Raw genomic sequence first — 26,048 nt, forward strand, 5'->3', positions numbered from 1 at the left:
CGCTCAGTGCCTCCCCCACCCCCGCAATAAAGCAGTTCCCGCTTCAATCTTCAAGTTGCTTGTCACCTCCCGGTTATTTTGCCCAGCCGGACTGCGGCATCATCTAAATCCCTATGGTGTTCTATAAAGCACTGGGCACAATAGCTATAAACCAACTACCTAAGAGATGCCAGTACTCAACAGCACTACACCATCTGACCAATAACTTAAGTTTTTGACACATAAGGTCATAAAAAAAATTTATTAAGTACAGTTTTATATAGAAATCAAATTTACAAATGTGATTGGATCTTTAAGATACATAATTTATTCTTAAAATACATAACATATATTAGAAACTCAGTCTCCAAAATACTCAATAAAGATGTTTGGATGACACTTATAGAATTGACCTAACAATTTCTTCTTTTCTTTGGCAGACAGTTTTGAATCTTCATCAATAGTTTTTAGTAAATTCAACAGCTCATCTTTGGTTGTCTTCTGTGTACTGCTGGAATAGTCACTTTGATCAATTCTCTGGCAATAAATATACCCTTAAGTTTAAAAAAAAAAAAAAAAGTTCAGTTAATGACTCTATTCCTCAGATTTAACTGGAAAAGTCAATATTTTTATATTTATGCGTTTCTTCCCCATTTTGTGAAATGCACTGAAGAGGATAAATACTGTCGACTGACTCTGGGCAAGTTGCTTTTTGACATTGGAGGCTCTCATACTCTGAGTGTTTAGAATTTAGCTGAAATGAACTACTTACAGCAAAATACTTTCAAATAAATACCAAGAATTTGTCTCCAGAAGACTGTAAAAATAATATCTCTTGGATTACCTGCATCTTTATTTGGATCTCTTCCTTTCTGTATGGCCATAAGTTTAACACTAACAATTTTATGTAGAGTTCCAGGAATCTTAAAAAGAAGGAACAACAAGATATTATTAAAATGTAGTTTAAGCTATGCATAAGTAATCCATTACAAATAAGCTAAGTTTCATTACTATCAGAGTTTTACCTTAAAAACATCTTTTTGGTGATCCATTAAAAAGAGTACTAGAAGATCAGTTTTGCCTTTGGACAAATTTTTATTGTCAACAATAGCCTTTGAGAATATCCTTTTCACAACCATTCGATTGTCACTCTATAAAAATAAAACACAGCCTATAATTACATATTTAAAAAATTAATACTAAGGAAGTATTATCTAATAATAGCTATTATCCACTTCAGCATACTTGATGCTGAGGATGGAATAATCAGACAGATGGGTCTCATAAATATTAAGGATATGGAATACAGTTAACATTTAGACAAAAGACTTACTTCTTTCTGTAATTTAAATTCGGAAGGATGTGCTGCAACAGCCATGAAATACAGTAGCCTTCTAAATTCTTCTCTATTTTGGGAATCCAAAAGCTTCAGAAAGAGCTGAGTCGCTTCCAATGCTATTTCAGTCTTCCCATTTACTTTACAAAAATGAAAAGAAAACTGCTTTTAACTGACTAAATATGACTATATTAAAGGACCAAAACTCAAGTTATAGTATAAGCTAAATAGAGCACTTTATTCCAAATTATTTATGAAAGCAAAAACAAGACTGGGAATTATAAGGAATGAACAATACCATAAAGGCAGCCTTTCCTCAAATTGACAACTAATACCTTAAATCCTTGTCATATAATCTAGGGCATTAAATCTAACTCCTGATTTTCTAGAACAGCTTGTTTTTCTTTATTATATGTATGCTACTGTGATATATCCAACTCTACCATCTGAGAAAAATAGAAGGGATTCTCTGAAATCCCCAATTTTTTTTAAAGTTGTTGATGGACCTTTATTTTATTTTACTTACTTATTTATATGCCATGCTAAGAATCAAACATAGTGCCTCACACATGCTAGGCAAGTGCTCTATCACTGAGCCACAACCCTAGCCTCCCAATTTATTTTCAACAAGACATGGAATAAGATGGCTTACTGATAGAAAGCAGAGCAGTTGCCACTTTGAACATACTGAGGGGTGGGAGTGGTGATGAAGGTGCTGATAATTCTTCCAAAGTGAATGCTGTTTTGTACCTAAGCTTCCAGCAAAAGTAATATTCTCCCGTGGCAACCAGAAATTTCTGTATAACTTTAGAGCTTGTTAAAGCCTCTATCCAAATGAGTTAGTTTTAGAACAAACATATTTTTCACGCATTATTACAGATCCATTCCTAGTTTGAAGTATTTAGGAACTAATTTTGAGGATGATTCAATTTTTCCTATTTCCTCCAGAAGATAAAGCCTAGAATCCAGGATGATCTTACTTACCTAGGAGTTCTGCAATTCCATTATGGACATCAGATAAGTGATTTAATAGTGGTTCTCTACTACTGTAAAATTTGCCAATGGCATCAAACAGAAGTTCTTTAACTGCGTCTGTTCTGTCTGGTTGCTCAGGAAAGTTTCTGCTTATGTCTACCACCATCTGGTCTGGCAGGTATTCCAAGCAGTCAATCGCAGCAGAGAGCCACTCATCTTCCCTTGGGGGAGAAGGGAATACTTTAAACAGCAAAGAATAAAATACACACAGTACCTAATTTACTAGCCATTTCAAGCACTGCAACCAGGATATATTTCTACACTCTTAAGAATTGTGTTAAATTATCTTTATATGTGGCTAAATTGTATAACACAGATTTTTATTTAAAAATTAGCTTAGTGTGTCTTCCTCTCCCATCCCCAAAATGAACTATTACATCAAAATTCAAACTCTACTTTTTACATCTCCAGTGTAGACTCAGGAATTCCAATTTACTTGCTCAGACCCCTGGTAGAACTAGATCTCGGACCTGACTCCTAAAGCAGTATTTTTGCAATACAACCTAGTTCATTACTGAGCTATATATGATCTATCTTCTCTCACTTTGGCTAGGATAAAATAAAGGAAGATAAAGTTTGAAAATAACTATCAATTACATGTCTAATAATACCAGCTGGGTAACTTCAGAAAAAGAAAATTACATTTCATGGACTAAAATGACTAATACTTGATATTCTATTTGTTAATATATACAGTTAAAAAAATCACATTCTCTATTGCCATAGACTGAAAACAACTAATTCTGCCATGACCCAGGTAAATTATACCAGGTCACTTCATCTCTCTGGGTATCATCAAGCTTATAAAATGTAGCTAGATGATCTTTAAGGTTGCTTTAGCACAAATTCTGATTCTCTACATAAAAATTAAGGTAATTATAAAGTGTTTTCAGGTTACTTTAGGTTGAAGAAAAACAATTTAAACTGCTGTAGAATAAGCTTCTATTATATAGGCAAAGTTTAATAACTAAATGTTGGGATTAACTTTTTCACCTACGGTTTTAAGCTACCTTTTGAAACTCAACTAATTATATTAATAGTTTACTGGAATATACAACTAAGGAAGTTCTAAAAATATAAATTGTATTCCTTTCAAACATTTCCATCTTCTTAACTGCACTGCAAAAATATCTGCTAAGGTAAAATAATTAAAAATAAAATAACCTTAGCAAGGCATAGTGGCCCACTCTGTAATCATAGTGACTCAGAAAGCTAGGACAGAAGATCACCAGCCTGGGAAATGTAGCAAGATCTTGTCTCAAAAATTTAAAAAAGGACTGGGGGAATATCTCAGTGGTAAGCTGCCCCAGGGTTCAGTCCCCAGCTAAAAGCAGAATTTATTTTCAAAGTAATAAAGAATATAGACCTTTTCCTTAAAGGAAAAAAACTTAATTCCTTCAGCACCTGAAGTTAAGCCTTTGAGCCCTAAGATTTATATTCAGAATTGTAGCTAAATGTGAGAATTACTTTCATTTTATATTTTAATATGGAACACTTCACGAATTTGCGTGTCATCCTTGCGCAGGGACCATGCTAATCTTCTCTATATTGTTCCAATTTTAGTATATGTGCTGCTGAAGCGAGCACTTTCATTTTATATATATAATAATATATATTATATATATATTATGTATAATAATATATATATTTTTATATATACATACATATATATATATGTATAATAATATATATATTTTTATATATACATACATATATATATATATATATATATATAATTTTTTTTTGGTACCACAGGGGCATTTAACCACTGAGCCACATCTCCAGCCCCACTGCTTTGTTTTTGAGACAGGATCTTACTAAGTTGCTTAGGGTCTTGCTAAGTTGCTAAGGCTGGCTTTGAACTCGTTATCCTCCTGCCTCAGCCTCCCCAGTAGCTGGGATTACAGGTGTGTGCCACCATGCCCGGCTCATTATATTTCCTTAATATAACAAGTTAATTAGAAAATAAATGTTTATCAGGCATTCTAGAGGAATATTAAAGCATATGTAGTCAAGAATTCCAAGAATTTTTCAAATTTGTTCATTTTGCTCCAGAAACCTTTGAGGAACCTTGAGACCATTCAGCCCTACATTTTAACAAAAAAGATGGAGCATAATCATTTTCTTCATTTAATGTGCAAGTTGTAGTGAAACAAAATGAATATAAAAAAAACAAATTTAAGACAGGCATGGTAATGCACACCTGTAATCCCAGTGGCTCAGGAGGCTGAGGCAGGAGGATTGCTAATTCAAAGCCAGCTTCGGCAACTGAGCAAAGCCCTAAACAACTTAGCAAGACCCTGTCTCAAAACAAAAAATAAAAAGGGATGGGGATGTGGCTCAGGGTTGAGTGCCCCTGGGTTCAATCCCTGGTACCAAATAAATAAATACATAAATTTAAATCTTTTTTAAATTTTGTTCTTTCTCAAACAATAATATCGAGTGGCAACACATAAGTGATTCCCTCTGGATACAATTCAAAATATTATCTGAATACCACATCTATAAACAACCTATAACCACTGAAATTATTACATGTGTTTCCACATACTGAGAGTCACCATAGGCCTTGAGAATCCCTCGATCCAGATAGTTACTGCTGTTGACCATGTCAGGCTGCCTCTTGGGTTGAGGAACTTTAGGTACAATGTCTTTCTGTCTGAGTAAGGAGTCAAGAAGTGGAAGGTCTATAAGTTGTAGTAGACGCCCAATTGTTTCTTCTTGCCACACTTCGTTAATAACTACACAGGAAAAAATAAAAGATGAAAGGTAACAATTAATAGTTACTATGTGCTCAGCACAAAATCTGTCTCCACAGGTCTAAGCTAGAATACTTGTGGCCAAAAAAAGAAGAAATAAAGAAAAAGTCAACCTTCTGAAGTGCTTTCTTATAACAAAGTAAAACAATCCAAGATTTGTTTAGAGTGTAGGAGAACAGACTTTGGACAGGAATTCTTTTCATTCTTTGTACTATATAAAGCAATCTGTCAGAGATAAGAGATCAAGTCATATAACATGTTAATAAGGACTCCGGAAGAAAGAATGATTCATTCAATCTAAAAACTGGTTTGAAACTATTGGCTGATTATCCCACTCAGGGTTTCCATAACTAGGATGGGGGAAGGAGGGTGGAAATCAAAATCATTAGGCTGCTTTTCACTGCCACAAGGAAGAGCATAAGAATTTTGTTAATGTTTTAATGTAATTTTCAAATTTTTTTACTTAACCTAAACCTAATAAAACCTTGGGGAAAGAAAGTATCTGAGAGGATATTTTAAGTAAAAAATATGCATGCAAAACATCTCAGATTTGAACCTCTGCCAGCTGATAGGACAAAAGTCAGTGTTCAAGAGTTTTAACACTGATGTATTTGTTAAAGATAATAGACTTCTGTTAAAATGTAATATAAATGGCTTTAATACATAGTACGCTCTTTCTCAGCACTTTGAATAAATTCTAATAAAGGTCAAGACTGAAACATTTTAAATAACTTATTTGAAGTTAGTCTTCTATTTCTTACTTTACTCATCTGTAGCTTACCTTGTGGAGACAAGGTTGCAGAGATATTCACACACGGGGAGTTAGCAGGCTTTAAGCTCAGATTTTCCAATAGGTCTTCCAAACTGTCCGATTTGATATCAGATGACTTAAACAATGCATCTGCATAACTAAAATCAAATGTGGTATACCCACAGAAACATTTCAGTATTTCAGAACAAAGTTTCTAGCAAGTTCACAACAAATATGCAATAAATGCAAATCCTAAGGGTTGAGTAAAATAAAATTTAAAAAATACCTCCTTGGGGCTGGGGTTGTGGCTCAGTGGTAGAGCACTTGTCTAGCATGTGTGAGGCACTGGGTTCAATTCTCAGCACCACATATAAATAAGTAAATAAAATAAAAAGTCCATGAACAATTAATAAAAATGTTTTTTAAAAATACCTTCTTTCTCAAGCCTGAAATATGTATACTCTATGAAATTCTTTGGATATGATTCAATGACTAAAATTTTAGTCACCAATTTTAAAACATAATAAAATATAACTGGAATCATTATGCTGTTTTAATTAGTTATCTTTATTTCTGGGAATTCTTCAGTGGATAGTGCTCATTATTTTCCAAATATAGAGCTACAATATGTTACCTGTAATTCTGAAATCGAAACTTTTAAAAATCAAAAGCCTGCCAAGCATGGTGGTACACACCTTTAATCCCAGCAGCTCAGGAAGCTAAGGCAGGAGGACTCAAGTTCAAAGGCAGCCTTAGTAACTTAGTGAGACCCCATCTCAAAATAAAAAAGGCTGGGGATGGGCACAGTGGTTAAGTGCCCCTGTTCAATCCCCAGTACCAAAAAAAAAAAAAAAAAAAAAAGTTAAAAGTTTATTCAGCATTCTTATGTTCACAAAACCTATTCTGGGTATAGGCCTATAATTCTAATGACTCAGAAGGCTGAGGCAGGATGATCACGAGTTCAAGGCCAGCTTCAGCAACTTGGTAAGCCCCTGCCTCAAAACAAAAAAATGAAAAAGACCAAGGATATAGATCAGTGGTAGAGTACTTTTGGGTTCAACCTCCAGTACAAAAAGCAAACCAAAAAACCCTATCTTGAGATTATCATAGCTTTTATTTATTTCAGATAGTATGAACATTCCTTTGTTTACCACAGAATTATTAATATGCTTTGTTTGTTGTCCCATATCCCTCTAGGGGTGTTATATACTATATGTATTTTTAAAAGTCCTAAAATTGCTGGGCGCGAAGGCACACACCTGTAATCCCAGTGGTTTGAGAGGCTGAGACAGTTGGATGGTGAGGTCAAAGCCAACCTCAGCAACAGTGAGGTGCTAAGCAACTCAGTGAGACCTTGTCTCTAAATAAAATACAAAATAGGGCTGGGGATGTGGTTCAGTGGTCTAGTGCCCCAAGTTCAATCCCCAGTAACCCCCCCAAAAAAAAATTTTTTTTAAATTCCTAAAATCTCCGAAGTTCCTAAACATGTCTGACCCAGTGGTCTCAAAAAAAGCATATGGACTGCATCCAAAAAGTGGGGCCCCACCTCATATTTCCTTTTTGCATACAGAGGTAAACGATATAATGTTTTAGATACAGAGGCAAAAAAAATATCTGAAAGTCAACTTTCAAACTCTGACTTTAGGTCAGATCTGAATCATGAGAGCTTCAAATTACACTGAAACCTCTGCAGTTTAGCTGAGAATACAAGGGAAAGGTAAAACTGTTGTACTTCATAACTAAGTTCATTATGTATTCAGCCACTGGGTTCTACAATTCTGATCTTCCCAGTCTCTTTAAATGAACCTCTCTTTACCCCCATGCTGTTTAGCTCAACACCCCCCTCAATTTTGTAGACTATAATACTGTAATGAATTCCTAACTAGCTATATCCCTAGTAGACTGCCATGTAACTACCAGGAACACCTTTCCTTATTTTATTCTTTTTTTTTTTTTGCTTGGTGCTGGGAATAACTCAGGATCTTGCTCATGCTAAGCAAGTGCTCTACCAATGAACTACATCCCCAGCCTTCCTAAAATATAAACTCATCGTGCTAAAAATCTTTCTGTGGCCTCCCCAACACCTGTATGATCACATCCAAATTCCTTAATATGCCAGACACAGTGGCACATCCTTGAAGTAGGAGAATCACTTGAGCCCAGGAGCTGGAGACCAGCCTGGGCAATACTGCAAGTGAGACCCTGTCTCCAGAACAAACAAACAGGGGCTGGGGTTGTAGCTCACTGGTAGAGCGCTTGCCTAGCATGGAAAAGGCATTGGGTTTAATCCTCAGCACCACATAAAAATAAATAAAGATATTGTGTCCATCTACAACCACCACCAAAAAAAAAAAAAAAAAAAAAAGAACAAATTCCTCAATAGTCACAAGAGGCCTTGGCACTCTCACACATGTCCTTTCACTCTCACCTCTTCCACTTTCTGGATTCTAGTGATATCTACAGCCTGGGTGTCTCCCTGCCTGCCTTCTCCTTCTGTTCTCAAGACTTTTTTTCCCTTTAACTTTATTTCTATTTATTTATTTTTATGTGGTGGGGGTATCAAACCCAGTGCGCCTCATGCATGCTAGGCAAGTGCTCTACCACTGAGCCACAACTCCAGCTCTTTCTCAGACCATCTTTATTTTTCTTCTGTGTGGTGCCACTGATAGAACACAGGGCCTTACATTTGCTAGGCAAGCACTTTACCACTGAGTTGCATCTCCAATCCTCAGGCCACTTTCTAAATAAAATTTTTAACTCTTTTTTTTTTTTTCACTACCTATAACTTGAGAAAAATCAGTCTGTTCATTGGTATCTCTTAAATATTTTATATTTAGCAGAAACAAAGTTAATAAAATTTCACTGTACTTTATCAAATACATCTTCAGATCCATACTTAGCCAAGTTATTAAGAAAGTAATATATAGTCAGTCACTCTCTCATAAAAAAGTAGACAAAATCCTGCCAACATTCCCATGATAATCTATCATCATTATATATATACCAACCTGGAAGGTGAATATACTTTGTTCTCTTTGCCCATCTGACTGTCTTGGTTATGTATTGTTGTGAATCTATAAAGGCTGCAACTACTGTCTTCAAATGTAGGTTTTTTGTCTTTTCCAAAAACCTTGGTTGGAACTGCTTCAAATACTTTATAGTCCATAAGTGCCTGACACACTCTCACCACTTTGGCCCGAGGAATATCTACATCACCAAAGTACTTATTCTGAATTAGATGAGAATAAATGACATCTACGGCTTCTGAACCCACAAAGCAGTCATTGTGTCTTTTTAAATGATGCCTTCGTTTTTTTACTTCCACTTGTGTCTGAAGAGTATTTATAATGCTGCTCCATACGTATGTGGCTCCAAATGGCTTCTGGGCCACACTGAAACCTGGGGGGGTTGGGGGGATGATCACAAAAAAAAAAAGCTGAGAATTAGTACTTTGTTCATTTGCAATAAGGTCTGAATGATCCTTAAGCAAAAAGTGACAATGTCCAAAGTTACTAATAAGGAGAAATTATTAGGGCATCTTATTGCTGAAATATTGTTATTGATGACAATTCGTTAAAAAAATTTAGTACCTACTATATACTGAATGTTGTTCTCTGTGCTAGCATGTGACAGTGAACAAAATAAAGTCCCTGTTCTTGTGGACTTAGACTTTGTGGGAAGATACAGATGATATATCATAAGTATTTGATCAGCACCAAAAAGAAAAAGGCAGGTTAAGAAGAGAATGCTATTTTATTGAATTTATTTTTTTGTGGTGCTGAGGATTGAACCCAGGGCCTCATGTATGCAAGGCAAACACTCTACCACTGAGACACATCCCCAGCCTGAGAATGATACTTTAAATGAGATGTCAGGAAAGACCTCTGGCCCAGCACAGTGGTGTACTTTTGTAATGCCAGCTGCTCAGGAGGCTGAGACAGAAGGATCACAAGTTCAAGACCATCCTCAGCAATTTAGTGAGATACCCCCACCCCCCAAACAACTCAGTGAGACCCTGTCTCAAAATAAATAACAAAAAAGGGCTGGGGATGTGGCTCAGTGGTACAAACCCCTGGGTTAAATCCCCTGTGCAAAAAAAAGAAAGAAAGACCTTTGGTAAGCTTATGTTTGAGTAGGAAGCAAGCTGTGCAGACATCTGGGGGAAGAATAGACAGAAAAGAAAGAACTAAGGCCCTGAGGACGTGTATTCTGCTAGGACAGAAAGAGGTCTATGGGACTAGCCTGGCATGTGGAGGGAGTGGACAGCAGGAATTGAGATTAAGGAGGGAGTGGAGAAGGATGTGAGATGGGGGAAGGAGAAGACCAAGTAGAGCCGGGGCAGTTACCACTTATGCACAAGGAACTTCACTATGTGCCTCAGGTAAGTTATCTGATCTCCAGTAACAACCTGAGGTGGCAGATATCATCTCTGTGTGAGAGACTGAAAACATATTCAGAGAAGGTACCTGCAACTTCCAGACATTACTGAAAGAGGTAGTGCTGGAATCGACTCATGGTCTATGACTCTGAAGGATTTTTCAATCAAATACACAGGTTGCAGGAATAAACTAGTTTTTTAAAGCTTCCTATTGTGCAGACTTATGACTTAAATATGTAATAAGCAGGGTAAAAAATAATATAAAAAACAAACAACTACAACAAAAAAGATTTATTCCTGCCCAATAGGAGCTTACATCCTACTGCAAAGACAGGATGAGCACAGAAATAAGGCAAGATTTTAGTCAAACACAAAGGAAAGAAAACAAGCTTCCAAAAGGCTTGTTTCCAAGCTTCCTATTTTTCTTCATCTTCATAAACAGATTATTTGGTAAAACTGCAAAGAAGAAAAGAAAACAAAGTGGGGGTAGGAAGGATAATAGAATGAATCAGACATTATTACCCTGTGTACATATATAATTATACGACCAATGGGATTGTATATCATGTGTAACCATATAACTATATGACCAATGGGATTGTATATCATGTGTAACCAGAAGAATGAGAAATTATACTCCATTATGTATGATGTATCAAAGTGAATTCTACTGTCAAAAACAAATTTTAAAAAAGAAAGAAAACAGTGAAATACTGGGGAGTGATACTGGCACAACCATATTGTTGTGTGCATGTACAAATATATGACAACAAATCCCACCATTATATACAATTCTAATGCACCAATAAAAATATGGAAATATGTGAAAAAAAAGGAAACAAAATAGGCTTTGGGTTTCAGTAAGCTGATGGAACCGAGCCTGGCTAATCATGCCCTTGCTAGCTGCCCACTCCTTACCCTCCCTCCTCCTCTTCACAGAGAAGGCCCTATTTGTTACTCTTCTCAATGATGCTCGGAAAATTCACTGATTCTAATTTAAGCTCCCATTTTTGTTAAGCATACTACTTCCTTTATTTTTAGGATATCTTGACAAAGTAGTAGTAAAGTTTAGACTATTTGAATAGTCTAAAAAGGAAAACAATATATCAGTACAATAGTAAAGAATAAGGAGACCTATAATTAACTGCTACTTGAAATCATCTTCCTGTTTTTGTTTAATGAAATAGATGTGTACGGTGAATAAACAAAAGTTCCTAAAGGGCTTTAACACTCTTTAGACTTTTTTTTTTTTTTTGGCGGGGGGGAAGGGGATGGGGGGGGGATACTAGGGATTGAACCAGGACCTAGCACATGCTAAGTACCTGCTTTACCACTGAGCTATGCTTTCAGGTCCTAAAGTTGTTTTTTTTTTTTTTGAGAAGGGGTACCCGGGATTGAACTCTGGGGCACTTGACCACTGAGCCACATCCCCAGCCCTATTTTGTATTTTATTTAGAGACAGGGTCTCACTGAGTTGTTTAGGGCCTTGCTAAATTGCTGAGGCTGGCTGTGAACTTGGGTTCCTCCTGTCTCAGCCTCCCAAGCCTCTGGGCTTACAGACGTGCACCACCATGCCTAGGTAAAACCACCCAATTTTAAAATATTTTTTTAGTTATAGATGGACACAATACCTTTATTTTATTTTTATGTGAACCTGAGGATCGAACCCAGTGCCTTCCATGTAGGAGGCGAGCACTCTACCACTGAGCTACAACCCCAGCCCTAAAACCACCAATTGTATGTGAGCCATTTGGAATTAATTTCTTGTGTAACAATAAACAAAGAATGTGCTGAGTCATTATACTATATTTATTGATCGCATAAATTTGTAGCTACCAGCAATTAAAACGTAACATTTTTACTATGAAAATTAATAACAAAATGACTGTTTATTTCAATACCAAAAGTAGATGGGCAATTTACCACCTATTATTTATTATATATTATTATATTTATTTAAAATAATCAGCAATATTATTTTAATTATCTTTTAAAATTGAAGTTAATTCCTCAATCAGCATCAAAGAATGAAGTAATTATTTCCAGTCTTCCAAATATCATGTGAGCAGTTTCAAGAACTGAACTGTTTGCTGGGTAGGGTATTGCATGCCTGTAATCCCAGCAATTCTGGAGGCTGAGGCAGGAGGATCACAAGTTCAAACCCAGCATCAGCAACTAAGTGAGACCCTAAGCAATTTATTAAGACTATCTCTAAATAAAATATTAAAAAGGGCTAGGGATATGGCTCAGTGGTTAAGCACCCCTGGCTTCAATCCCTGATAGCAAACAAACAAAAAACAAAACCTGAATTGTGGAAAATAACTAGATATATCAAGCTAGAACTATATTTATTACTGTATTTAGTCCTACTTTATTCAGCTAGGTGCAGTGGCGCACACCTGTAATCCCTGTGGCTCACGAGGCTAAGGCAGGAGGATCGAAAGAATCAAGCATATGATGGAACATCAAGTCCAAGTCATTCTTTGTGTGTGTGTGCACACACACTTGCACCCGAAACTGAACCCAGGGGTACTTAACCACTGAAGAACATCCCCAGCCCTTTTTATTTTTATTTTTTTAATTTTGAGACAGGGTTTTGCTAAATTGCTTAGGGACTTGCTGAGGCTGGCTTTGAACTTTCGATCCTCCTGCCTCAGCCTCCTGAGCCACAGGGATTACAGGTGTGCACCACTGCACCTAGCTCAAGTCCAAGTCATTCTTGGTATCCAAAACTCAGAAGCAGCTGTACTGCCTCTAATGATGATAACTAAACAAAAAGTATTAACAGCTAATACTCTAAATTTTCTAAAATACCAGATGTTATAACAGATTTAAATGAATTTAGTGTTCGTACTTTAGTCTTTTTTCAAATCTTCATGGTATCATTATTAACATTTGAGTACGCAGAATATGACAGATGTGTCTTCTCTCATTTAATCTGGAAATATTTCTCTGTGAAATAGTTATTAACAATTCTATTTTGAGGAAATTAAGGTTCAGTGAGTTAAATAAACTTGCCTTTAGATATACAGCTAACAAATACATTAGCTTTTTCCTAGTGTTTAAATATTATATATAAAAAAATAAGGCACTTGGGAGCTGGGGTTATGGCTCGGTGGTAGAGCACTTCCCTAGCATGTGTGAGGCACTGGGTTCTATTCTCAGCACCACATATAAATAAATTAATAAATAAAAGGTCCACTGACAACTAAAAAGATATTTAAAAAAAAAAAAAAGACACTAGATAAACAGACTTGGAAGTATTCTTTCCTTGACAGTAGGATTAAGTAAAACAATTTTAAGATAACCAAAGAGTAAATTGGACATGGTGGCTCATGCCTAGAATATCAGTGACTAGAGAGGCTGAGGCAGGAGGATTACAAATTCAAGGTCAGCCTTGGCAGTTTAGCAAGATTCAGTCTCAAAATAAAAAATAAAAAGGGCTAGAGATGTAGGTCAGTGGTAGAGCACTTTCTTGGTTTGCATGTGTGAGGTCCTAAATTTAATCCTTGGCATCACAAAAAAAAAAAAAAAGAAAGAAAGAAAGAAAACCAAAAAGATTAGAAGAAACAAAACAACTCTAGGATCTGAATCCTTAACCAAGGTATGTAAAAACAGCCACAACTCCTAAAATAAGGTAACATATCAAACATTCCAGAATAAATACTATCTCCAGTACATAGGGGTAAGACAGGAAGACAGACAAGATTCCAAGTTGGAACTATGAGACTCCCTTTTAGGTACCAGTGAAACAGACTTCTAGGCTAATGATTTTTTAAAAAGAGATAGGTCTTACTATGTTGCTCAGCTGGTCCTGAATTCCAGGGTTCAAGCTATTCTCCCACTTCTTCCTCTCCAATAGCTGTGTACCACTGTGGAGAGCCATCCTCACATGTGACTGGGCGACTCCCGGTTTGGGTCTGAGGCTTCTGGCTGAGTCGGAACTTTCCCGGCCCCCTCCTGATGAGAGAACCCGTCCGTGTGGGGGTGTGACTGACCACTGACCCCGGGGGCCCAATCACTGACCCTGACCTTGGAGTGCGGCCCCCCCTCAACCTTCATTGGATGGAATTATCCCCTGAATTTCTTGTTCCCCAATAAAAGGCTACTCCCTGGCGTGCTCGCTCGCTCGCTCTCCTGCTAGCCCTGAGTAATCCTTGCTGCCCTACAGGTGGGAGGTTCGAGGTTGGAGCCAGAGAGGGGAGCCGTCTCGGACCTGGTCATAGAAAAAGGTAACTGAGTCTGTGTGTTTTATTTCGACCTCTGCTAGCTAACTTTTATGCCAAGAACCTCATTAATGAAACCAATGCGCAGGCCGCATGGTGGATACCACCATACCTGGCTGGGCTAGTGATAATATTAAAGATGAAACACACAGTCTTAACATCTGAGCTATACAAATCCTAAAAGATAAGGCAAAGTCACTTATTAGTTTGAGATTAATAAAACAACTGAAGGGGGTTGAGAGGGAGGAAAATACAGCCTCAATGACATGAAAAAGGGTAGTATTTACAGGGAATTAAGAGGTAAAGAATAAATTCCCCCTTATAAGTTTGTGGCTTGAATGTGGGAAATCAGGAAGTTCTTTGGGTTGGATAACACTATATAAAAGATTAAAGAACAGGTTAGAGCAGAAGAGTGGGTACCTGTGAGCCACATGCTCCCAGAGTCCTCAGGCATGATACAATTCAGCCCTTTCAGGTCCCCTTTGTGCTCATTGACTATTAATTCCCAACCTTTGCATCTGGAATATTTCCCCTCAAGCATCACCACCCACAGACCCAAACTAGCTCATGTTCATACATGTTCATAACATACCCTGGACTTGACAAGTAAATGTGCCAAAACCCACACCAGGATAACCTGTTTTTTTTTTTTTTAATGCTGACTTCACAAGTTGGATATAGATTCCCCCACATGCGGGTCTAATATGTACTTATCATCATCTAAGAGCTGAAATGAATATTAGTGTAGCACCCCACAGTCTAGGAAAATGACTTACTGTGATTTCTAAACAGGATTCAAGAGATCAGAAATATAGAATGAATGTTTTGTTAAGTCTAGCAATCAGGATCTAAGCTTCAGCTTGTCCACAAACCTCACTTGCATATGAGGTGGATAACTCATTAAAATTCATCACTATCTACATCTTGAGGTTTTCTTATGAATAGATGGTCAAGCATTTTTTTTTTTCGGCGATACTGGGGATTGAGCTCAGGGACACTGTGAGCTACATCCCCAGCCCCAAGCATTTTCTAAAAGTATCATGACAAGTGGAATCTAAGGGTCTAGAAACCAGCTTCATAATCCTGGGTAAGAAATTTAATGTCTATAAATTGGTTTCTTCATCTACTGACATAACAATTGAACCCTGTGTTCAAGATTGGTTTCAGGTCTATACTACTTGGATTTATAAAAATTTAAAGACTGAAGTTGTAACTTGTGCATTTAGATACAGACTGGGGATACCAGATAGACTATGACAAACCAAGCTTGGCAAGATGGCACATGCCTGTAATCCCAGGGGCTTGGGAGGCTGAGGCAGGAGGATCATGAGTTCAAAGTGAGCCTCAGCAATTTATTGAGGCCCTAAGCAACTCAGTGAGACCCTGTCTCTAAATAAAATACAAAATAGGGCTGGGGATGTGGCTCAATGATTGAGTGCCCCTGAGTTCAATCCCCAGCACCCTCCCCAATAGAAAAAAGACAGACCAATAGGTAAGAAATGAAACATGGGGACAAATTTCACCTTACTAGACACAAAACTCAGAAAGTGGTCTAATAAAATACTCAGATTATTTTTAAACTAGATTTCTAGCATAAAATATGCTCTTAAACACTAGATCAAATCTAGACTTGTTAATCATTTACTTGCTTTTTCAGCAGTTTCATCTTTATCTGCTTGAAAAAACAAGACCTGTCCTTCACACAAACGTGGACGCTATCCAAAAAAGTTTACCAACAATAAAGAAAGTTAAATTTCCCAGATAATATTGAACCCTGATATGTATGTGAAATACTAATTATCTTCACTTCTAGAATGCACACTAAATAGTCAAGTTATTACTTTTAATCCCTTTAAACTCAAGTTATAAAGCAGATATGTCAAGAAATTACACTCACTCAAAAGTTACAAAGAAGCCAGGCATGGTGGATGCAAGTTCAAAGTCAGCCTCAGCAACTTAGTGAGGCCCTAAGCAACTTAGTGAGACCTTGTCCCAAAATAAAAAATAAAAAGGCCTGGGGATATGGCTCAGCAGTTAAGCACCCTGTGTTCAATCCCCAGTACTTAAAAAAAAAAAAAAAAAGTTAGAAGGAGATAATCCACATCAACCATCCATGATCCATGCAGTCAACAGCTCTAGTCTTACTGTGAAAACCTACTTTAGGGTAAACAATTCTATAATTTCTTCCAATGGTGAGATTATATTAAATCCTCAGATGATCAATGCATAAGTATAACTGGGTTCCAGTGTAAGGTAACCATGCACACAATTTCCAAAATATACTACCTCTAAATGAGCATATAACAATCTAGTTTATATTCTTAGGCTTTAGACTGAGTTAAAAAAATTCTGATAACTCATCCTTTTTCCATAAAACTTTAATAAACAGTGAGTTAGAGCCCTATTTCTTTCAATTTTCCTTATAATTTATAGATATTTTGCTTTACAGAGGCCAAGGACCACAACATAAAACAACTGGTCAATGAATATTTATTAGTTGTAGATTATTGTTAACTACCAAAAACATTTATTTGAAGGGGAGTGCTGGGGATCAAACCCAGGTTCTTGTGTATGCTAGCCAAACGTTCTGCCATTGAGCTAAATCCCGAACCCCCTAAGGAAAAAAAAAAAGGTAGAGTTCCTCCCCTTCTTTTTATAAAAGCTTTTTTTGTGCGTGTGGTACAGGGGATTGAACCCAAGGGTACTTAACCACTAAGCCACATCTCCAGCCCTTTTTATTTTAGGACAGGATCTCAGTAAGTTGCTCAGGGCCTATTTCTAAGGCTGGCTTTGAACTCGAGATCCTCCTGCCTCAGCCTCCAGAGCCACTGAGATTACAGGCCCGTGCCACTGTGCCCAGTTTATAAAAGTATTTTTAAAGAAGCGCTATGAGGGCTGGGGATGTGGCTCAAGCGGTAGCGCGCTCGCCTGGCATGCGTGCGGCCCGGGTTCGATCCTCAGCACCACATACAAGCAAAGATGCTGTGCCCGCCGATAACTAAAAAATAAATATTAAAAAATTCTCTTTAAAAAAAAAAAAAAAAGAAGAAGCGCTATGAAGTGGTTCTCAATGGATCATTTAACCCTCCCAGGGCATGTCTAGAGACATTTCTAATTATCACAATGGGGCAGATAGTGTTATTGGCATTTAATGAACAGAGGCCAGGGATGCTACTAAATATGCTACAATGCACAGGACAGTTCCCACAATGAAGAATATGTCAATAGTGCCCAGATTATGAATGCCTGGGTTGACCCAATATTGTTCAGATGTAAACAACTGTGCTAACACAGCAGGCACAGTGCTGGGTGCTAAGAATACAAAGAGTAAGATCGGCATGGACTTTGGAGTCCCAGAGACCTGTGTTCCACTCTTTGGTCCATCATTTACTAATAATATGAACTTGGGCAAACTGCCTAACTCTTATGTTGCTTTTTCAAGAAGAGATCACTCTGCTTCTCTAAGTTACTGTGAGGGTTATGAGATAAGATATGTTAATGTGGCTAACAGTGTTCGGCAATGAACAGATGTTTCATTAAAAAAGGAGACACATGCCTAAAATCCCCAGCTACTCGGGAGGCTGAGGCAGGAGGACTGAAAATTCAAAGCCAGCCCTGCCTGGATATGTAGCCAGACTCTGCCTCAAGCTAAAAAAAGGAGGCTGGGGATATAGCTCAGTGGAAGAGCAACCCTGGGTACAAATGCCAGAAACACACCCACAGAAAATGTTGAGGGGCAGTCTGGAAGAGCCTAAGAAAGTATGACAACTCAGTGCAATGTAATATCCTGGATGGGATCCTGAAAGAGAAAAAGGGCACTGGGAAAAACTAAGAAAATCTGAGTAAAGTATGGACCTTTTAGTTCATAACCATGTATTAATATTGGTTCATTAAAGTGCCAGATGGACCATATTCATGTAAGATAACAAAAGAAACTAAGTATAGGGTATGTGGGAACTCTATGTACTTTTTTTTTTTTTTTAGTTGTAGATGGACACAATATGTTTATTTTATTTATTCATGTTTGTGTGGTGCTAGGGATCAAACCCAGTACCTCACACATTCTAGGCAAGCACTCTATCACTGTGCCACAACCCCAGCCCTCTTTGTACTAACTATGATTTTTTTGTAAGTCTATTATAAAGTTTTATATTTATTAAAAAAAAAAAGAAAGAAAGAAAGGAGGTACTCTTCTTCCTCTTCCTTTCTCTGAACTCAGGATACAGTCCCCCCTTCCCCAAGGAACTTAATTTTTACCTTCTTCCACCTGGGTAATGATGTTAAGCTCTAGAAGGAATTCAAATAAATTTATTAATCCTAAACCATTCTGAACTTAAGAAAATTTTATTTTTTAAGATGAGTTTTATATTATAGTTCTATGAAGGTGAGGAAAACAAATTTACATTTTTTTTTTTAAATTTACATTGCATCTAAAAACCTTATTTTATGCTTAGGACAAATCATTGCTTATCACTAAGAAAAATATGGCTCAGAGTACAGTGTCTTATACTAACTCTATTTGGATTTTTTAATTTATTTTAATTAGTTACACATGAAAGTACAATTATCTTGACATATCATACATTCGAATCAGATGGATAGAATTTCTCATTTTTCTGAATGCACAGGTTGCAGAATCACATTGGTCATGCAGTCACGTATAAGTGATGGGAGGGGAGAGGAAGGGGGGAAAAGAAGGACAGCAGAAAATTGTATTTAAGAAGCATTTTTTTTGATGGCGGGTGCAGTGGTGCATGCCAGTAATCCCAGTGGCTCAGAAGGTAAGAGAATCATGAGTTCAAAGTCAGCCTCAGCAAAAGCAAGGCACTAAGCAAGGCTTAGTCTCTAAAACAAAATACAAAATAGGGATGTGGCTCAGTGGTTGAGTGTCCCTGAGTTCAATCCCCAGAACCAAAAATAAAAAGAACCATTTTTTTCAGGAGTCTAAAACAATACAGAATTTGAAAAAACAAAGGAAAGAACTACATTTATTGGGCAATAACCCAAACTTCATGAAAACAGACAAATGTAAGCAGAATTGTATCTGAGCGTGTTAAAACTGGTATCTATGATTGGAGAAAAAAAAAAAAAAACAACTTCCTATACTACTGATATTAGGATTGCAACACTTTTACTGGATATTTGTTTTGGTAGTTCAAAATTTATCTTTCTCCTATTTGTTATTAGAGATGTGATGAAGCTGCCTCTGAAAAGAGGCAAGCACTCTATCACTTTACTTGCAGACAGGTAAAATATGCAAAATAAACCTTTGCTAACAAAAGCAATTTTAAGATATGCTAAGCAATGGCCCCTATTTAATTCACACAGATTAATGGGAGCATATGGGAAGTACTTTGAGCTCCCTGGAAAGTGATACCAGGCAAATTCAAAGAATTAGGTTACATCATAAAGGGATAACAAGATAACATCCCACTTTCCTGTATGTGTATATTAGAAGACAAGGATCTTTGAAGTACTGGCTGAAGGTTAGCATATAAACCTAATTTCTTCTACAAAAATCAAGTCCTCGGTTATTATAGCCCTCAAGGTATTAAAGAGTTACTAATCTGTGGAGAAGGAAAAGTACAAAGCTGCTTGCCAGAGCACACAGGGAATGGCAAAGACCCAAGAATCCTTAGCTCCTTGCTCACTAGGACTGAGGAAAGGCAACTAACTCAAGGGTGGAAGAGGGATTAACAAATGCTAACAAGTAGAAATTCCAGGTGCAGCTAGCAAAACAAATGAGAACAAGCAGTGAGCCCATAACTGCCCACTGCACCTGGTGTAGAAGACAATGGTCTTTCCCTGTGATTCAAAAATCCATTAACTAGTATGTCACCTACTTCAATTTTGAATACATACTCCCTCACACCATCTAAGAACTTGTTCAAAAATGCCTAAAGCCCAGAATTGACATTTCAGCAGTTAGAGGAGACATGGAGCACCATGTTTTGAATCAGGTGAAATTTGGAAAATTTAATTCACTCCGAGCCTAATGCTGTCTCAAAACTGTTTTACTATTATTTGTTTTTAAATTCCTTCATTTTAATGTTTTCCTTCTCTTCACAATGTAATCAAAAAGATAGTCTTATGTCCTTATTCCTCTAAGTGGGAGCAGAATATGGTTAATATTATAATCTGTTTTAGGAAAGCACAAATGAAAAGTTGTTCTCTATCACAATTCATCATTAGCATCTTGAAGATGAAAAGGAGCATTAATTAGTAAGTCAAACACAAGAAAGGGGGGCCACTGAGATGCACCCATTTGGCCTGAAAGAGGAGTCGTTCACCCCTCAAAAAAGCCAAGTGTTATCTGAATATCATTAAGAGTCATCTGAGTCACCCTATTTACTGAGTTGTAGATATGTTAGGGTCAAAATTTGAGAGCCGATCATCTGATTCTGTTCATTTGTTAAAACATCTTAAGAAACAAAAATCCTAAACCAACCCCCTCAAAACTACAGTAGCAGAAGTCACCATCTTATCTCCTAATGTCATGTAATTATTAAAGAAATAAAAGACTAAAAACTTCAATTCGCTTAAGTACTGTTTACACAGAAAATGTTTAAAAAAAAAATACCTTTAAGACCAAGATCTTCCTGGAAAACTTATAACAGAAAATTCTCATGACTCCCAGAAAGGTCTACTACTACTGTGTAGTCAGGTATGTGCTCGAGACAAGGACCAAAGAAATTCCCAAATTCCACACAACCTCACCACGAGGAGCCTCTCCGCGACATCCACGGCCGGTGCCTGGCAAGTAGCCCGCACAGAGACCAACGCACGGAGCGGTTCAAGTTTCGGTGACTTACTAAAAAGCCGGCCGCAGCCCACCAACGGAGAGGAACCTCCCGCACCGCGAGGGCGCCAGCCCGGGACACAGCTGTGCGGGGCTCCCCAAGCCCGCGGAACCCGCGCGAGCGACTGAACGCCCCACACCCGGCACCCGCCCCGCGCGGACCACAGCCTTCGCCGCCCTTCGGAGGCATCTTCGGCACTTACCGGGAGGCCTCTGCGCCGGACTGTGCAAAGTCGAAAGTTTCAGCGCGGCCGCCTTCTCCCGCACGGTTGCCATGGCCCTGGCTGCCGGGACGCGACCTCGGAGACCGCCGCTGCTCCGCTCACTGGGCGCCCGCGCTATGTGCCACCAGTTAACTAGACGGGGGCGGGGCTCCATCAGGCCCCGCCCCTGTCCGTTACGTGCCTCCTGGGGGAGGCGTGGAACCTGCAGCCGCCTCGGCACAGGACGCCTCGGGTCAGCCACCGTGAAAGCCGCGGCTAGGTAAAGCGTTTCACTGGGCGGATCCTTGCGAATCCGCGCCGGCCCTGAGCCGCGGCCCAGACCAGCTGGATTCAAAGCACATTGCGCAGTGCCTTGCCTCGAGGATCCAGCAAGTGCTTCACTGCCCTGTGCCTCAGTGTCCTCATCTGGGACGCGGGAGTAGTAATTAGTACCCGCTTCACCGAACTTTTTCTGAGGTTTACACGAACCAATCCATGTTCGGCACTTAGCAATTGGGCCTGGAATATAAATGCTTAAGATTACGTCATGGTAATAAATGCATTGAGTTTTTCATGCATCCCCTCCCTGTTAAGAACAAATAAATCCTCCTGACTCAGGAGAGCAATGTCTAGAGGTCACAGGAGGGCAGCAACTAAAGACCACGGGACTGGCTGCCAAAGGAATCTGTGTTGATTTCAAAGTAACTCAGGGTCAGGTGAATAGGGACCTGGTTTGCTGTGGGAAAAGAAGGGTTAGAGCAAAGACAGGAAAGGAGAGGAAAGGCTCTTGAAGGAAAGCACCCTAGTTACTTGGGAAGTTGAGGCTGGAAATCCAGGAGTTCAGTGCTGGAGCACCTCTGAAAAGATGATCTAAAAGACCAAGAACCAAATGGCCAGATACTTGCTTTTTACAGTGATTTTCTACGTTTGGTACACATTAAATTAACAGGAGGATGCGTGTGTGGGGTCTGGGTATAAATTAGCATGGTATTTAAATGGATGTTCGTTGCTTGTTAGAAAAATATCTTATATGTAGTTGTTTCAGAGAATACCTAATAAGAAGCTGTGACCTTAGGGATTTAGGTTTAGTGCGTGGGACATGAGGGATAATTGCTGCATGAGGGAAAAAAGCGTTAGAAAAGGTTGCCAGCTCTGCTGGCACTTTTTAATGTGGTCTCCCCCTGGTGGATATAAAACCCGTTCTCTCTTCTGTTCAGGGAATTTTCTTTGTAACTTCTCCGATGTCTGCTGTTCACAGAGAAGATTCAACTCGGGACAAATTTCAGTCTCCCAGTACACCAGTTAGCTTTAGTCTTTCCCACCCTGCATGACTAAATGAATACTGTGTAGTTGTACTGGTTAGGAGGGGGGAAAAAGTGGCCCTGTTGTGGAAAATAAATCTTGGCCTTTTGAAAAAGGCAGGTGACCTCAGTGACCATTTTGATACTTTATGTAACATTTCAACGAATTTTCTACTAGCTTTTGCTATCCTTGCCTACCCCATCTGGAATACTAGGATTCTCTTCTCTGCCTATGTTTAATGCAACCTGGTGGCCTAACCCCTTTCCTATCCTACTTCTTCATCACATGTTTTTCAAGGTTGCCTGATACATTCCCTCTATCATTTATGGCACTTATTCAAATGTACTATTCAGTCCCCAGTCGTATATTTACTTTCTAATTATTTCAGCACAAATACATCTTGAGTGCCTAACAAAATTGAAATATTGTCCAGGGCAGGGAGCATACTTTAACCTCTCATATTTCTTTTAATATCTGTGTAGTATAGGCATGTAGTGGATACTTTTGCTTGTTGTCTTCATTGAAATCCAGAGCTTTAAAAAAAAAAAATCACCTTCAGGCTGGGGGTGTAGCTCAGTGGTTGAATGCTTGCCCCACATGTGCAAGGCCCTATGTTTGCACCCCAACACTAGAAACACACATACACACACATCAGCTTAATACTTTTGTAAATTTAATGTTTAGGAAGCACTGAAAGTATTCCTCTCAAAACTAACAAGTATCACAGTCAGTTTATAATGTGAAAGGAAGTTTTCATCCCTTTCGGATCAACCTGATGCACAGTTGTGCAGCCTTTGACCTTTTTTCTTTCTTCCTGTACTATAACTATCAGAGCTAGGTGTGGTAGCACATGCCTGTAACTGTAGTGACTTAGGAGGCTGAGGCAGGAACTTCACATATTCAAAAGGAAGCCTCAGCAACTTAAGGAAACCCTGTCTCAAAATAAAAAAGAGCTGGGGATAGATCCCAGTGGTTAAGTGCCCCTGGGTTCAAACAAACAGCCAAAATTAAACAAAAAACTATCAGCACCATGCACCTAAGTTGTAATTTTTTGCAGTGTCTTTTTAATCACTTACAGACTTTAAAATTAAATTGATTGTTATTTCTCAAACAGGTGTGTCAAATCAGTTTGTTTAGCACTTGGGAAGAATTTCACTTGATCAAAACTGGCCTAAAATCAAATTGTCTGAATGTAGGAAACAGAACAGAAAGTTTATGATTCACTAATCTGTTCTGGTACTGCCCTAAAAAAAAAAAAACACTTCTGTTTTCTAGCAATGTAAACAGTGATAAGTGAAACAAAGTAAAGAAAGAAAAAAATTGTTTTGTTTTGTCCTTTCCTTTTCTTTCTTTCTTTTTTGAGTTCTAGGGACCCAACCTAGCACCTTGCTCATGCTAAGGAAGCGCTGTACCCCACTCTCAGAGATGTTTTATTTTATTGCTTTATAATTTTTTTTTTTTTTGTCAGTCCAAAGCTTTAAGGTTGCCCAGGCTGGCCTCTAACTCTTAGGTTCAAGCCGTCCACTTGCCTCAGCCTCCCCAATAGCTGGGACTACAGGCACAGGCACACATCACTGCGCCCATCTCCATCTTCTTTTTTAAAAAAACCTGAACAGTATTCCATCGCAGGAACATATCACATTCTTTATCCATTCGTCTACCAATGAGTATTTGAGCTGCTTCCATCTCTTGACTACTGTAACTAATGCTGCAATGCTTGTAGGTGTGCAAATATCTTTTCAAGATTCGACTTTAAGGGCTGGGGATGTGGCTCAAGCGATAGCGCGCTCGCCTGGCATGCGTGCGGCCCAGGTTTGATCCTCAGCACCACATACAAACAAAGATGTTGTGTCCGCCGAAATCTAAAGAATAAATACTAAAAAAAATTCTCTCTCTCCCTCTCTCTCTCTCACTCTCTCTTTAAAAAAAAAAAAAAAAAAGATTCGACTTTAAGGGCTGGGGCGTAGCTCAGCAGTAGAGTGCTTGTCTAGCATGCAGGGAGTCTTGACTTGGATCTCTACCATTGGGGGAAAAAAAATCACTTTTCCCAAGAAGTGAGATTCCTGAATCATATGGCAATTCTGTGTTAAGTTTTTTGAGGAACCTCCATACTGTTTTCCCTGGTGTCTTGTCATTCCATATTCCCACCAGTATTGCACAAAAGTTTCAATTTTTCTACATTCTTGCTGACACCTGTTCTGCTTTTCCTTTTTTAACAAATTTGCATTGTTTTAATGATTAGTGATGTTGAGCATCTTTTCATATGCTTGTTGGCCATTTGTATATATTTTTTTGAGAAATATCTGATTGGGTATTTTGCCCACTTTTTAGTTGGACTGTTATTGTTAAGTTGTACTTCTTCATATAGTTGGAATATTATCTTTATCAGATTTGTAAATTGCAATTTTTATCCCATTATATACTTTACAATTAGAAATCATAACCCTTTTCCAGGATTGGCTTTTCACTCTGATAATTATTTCCTTTGATGTGAGGAAGTCATTAAGTTTGATGTAATCCCAATCATCTATTTTTGCTTTTGTTTGCCTGTGTTTTTGGTGTCATATAAAAAAAAAAAAAAACATTGCCAAGGACAGTGTCAAGAAGCTTTCCCCTTGTTTTCTTCCAGGAGATAGATAGATTGATTGATTGATTGATGGTAGTGGGGGTTGAACTAGAGGTACATCCCCAGCCCAATTTCGTATCTTATTTAGAGACAGGGTCTCACTGAGTTGCTTTGTTGAGAGCCACAGTTTAGTCAGAATGACGCCTGGCATTTTTGCCAGAGGGAATGGTTGAAAGGTGACCCTGCTCCGGGATTAGGGTGGCTCCCAGATTAGGGCAGCTTCCAGATTAGGGCGGATCCTGCTGGGAATAGGGAAGGCTCCAGGATTAGGGCGGGTCCTGCTGCCTCTGGCGCCCACTACTTTGGAGTCTCTCAGGGTTCTGAGAGAATTGGCATGCGGAGCCTGGTGGAGGCAGTGTGTTCCCGGGAAGTGTGTGTAGAGTGCCAGTGAGAGTTCGGGAATAAAGAGTTGCTGTTTGAATCTACAAGGCTTTGTGGCGGCTTGGTTATTTTGTGCCCAGCCAGACTGCGCTATTTGGTGGCCCGTACGGGGAACCCTGGGACACTCGGGAGTGAGTGAAAAGCTGCCCTAATCCCGGAGCAGGGTCACCTTTCAACCATTCCCTCTGGCAAAAATGCCAGGCATCATTCTGACTAAACTGTGGCTCTCAACATCTCCCCCCTTCTGTTTAATTAAACAACAAGCATGTGGCT

General features: G+C 38.5%; 1 protein-coding gene and 1 non-coding gene across 2 annotated transcripts; both read right to left on the reverse strand.

The window, feature by feature from the left end:
- Positions 1 to 296: 296 nt before the first annotated feature.
- Depdc7 (DEP domain containing 7) lies at positions 297 to 21,563 on the reverse strand. Its single transcript, XM_027936645.2, has 9 exons — positions 21,467 to 21,563; positions 8,869 to 9,259; positions 5,891 to 6,018; positions 4,902 to 5,091; positions 2,300 to 2,511; positions 1,313 to 1,455; positions 1,005 to 1,130; positions 824 to 902; positions 297 to 533 (listed from the first exon to the last, which is right to left on the reverse strand). The coding sequence occupies exons 1-9, from the start codon at positions 21,537 to 21,539 to the stop codon at positions 340 to 342; spliced, it is 1,536 nt and encodes a 511-aa protein (XP_027792446.1). The 5' UTR covers positions 21,540 to 21,563; the 3' UTR covers positions 297 to 339.
- LOC114093844 (U6 spliceosomal RNA) lies at positions 3,831 to 3,937 on the reverse strand. The gene has a single exon (XR_003582933.1). It is a non-coding gene; the product is annotated as a U6 spliceosomal RNA (small nuclear RNA).
- Positions 21,564 to 26,048: the final 4,485 nt, after the last annotated feature.

This window comes from Marmota flaviventris, chromosome 9 (genome assembly GCF_047511675.1).
Source record: "Marmota flaviventris isolate mMarFla1 chromosome 9, mMarFla1.hap1, whole genome shotgun sequence".
Classification (NCBI taxonomy): domain Eukaryota; kingdom Metazoa; phylum Chordata; class Mammalia; order Rodentia; family Sciuridae; genus Marmota; species Marmota flaviventris.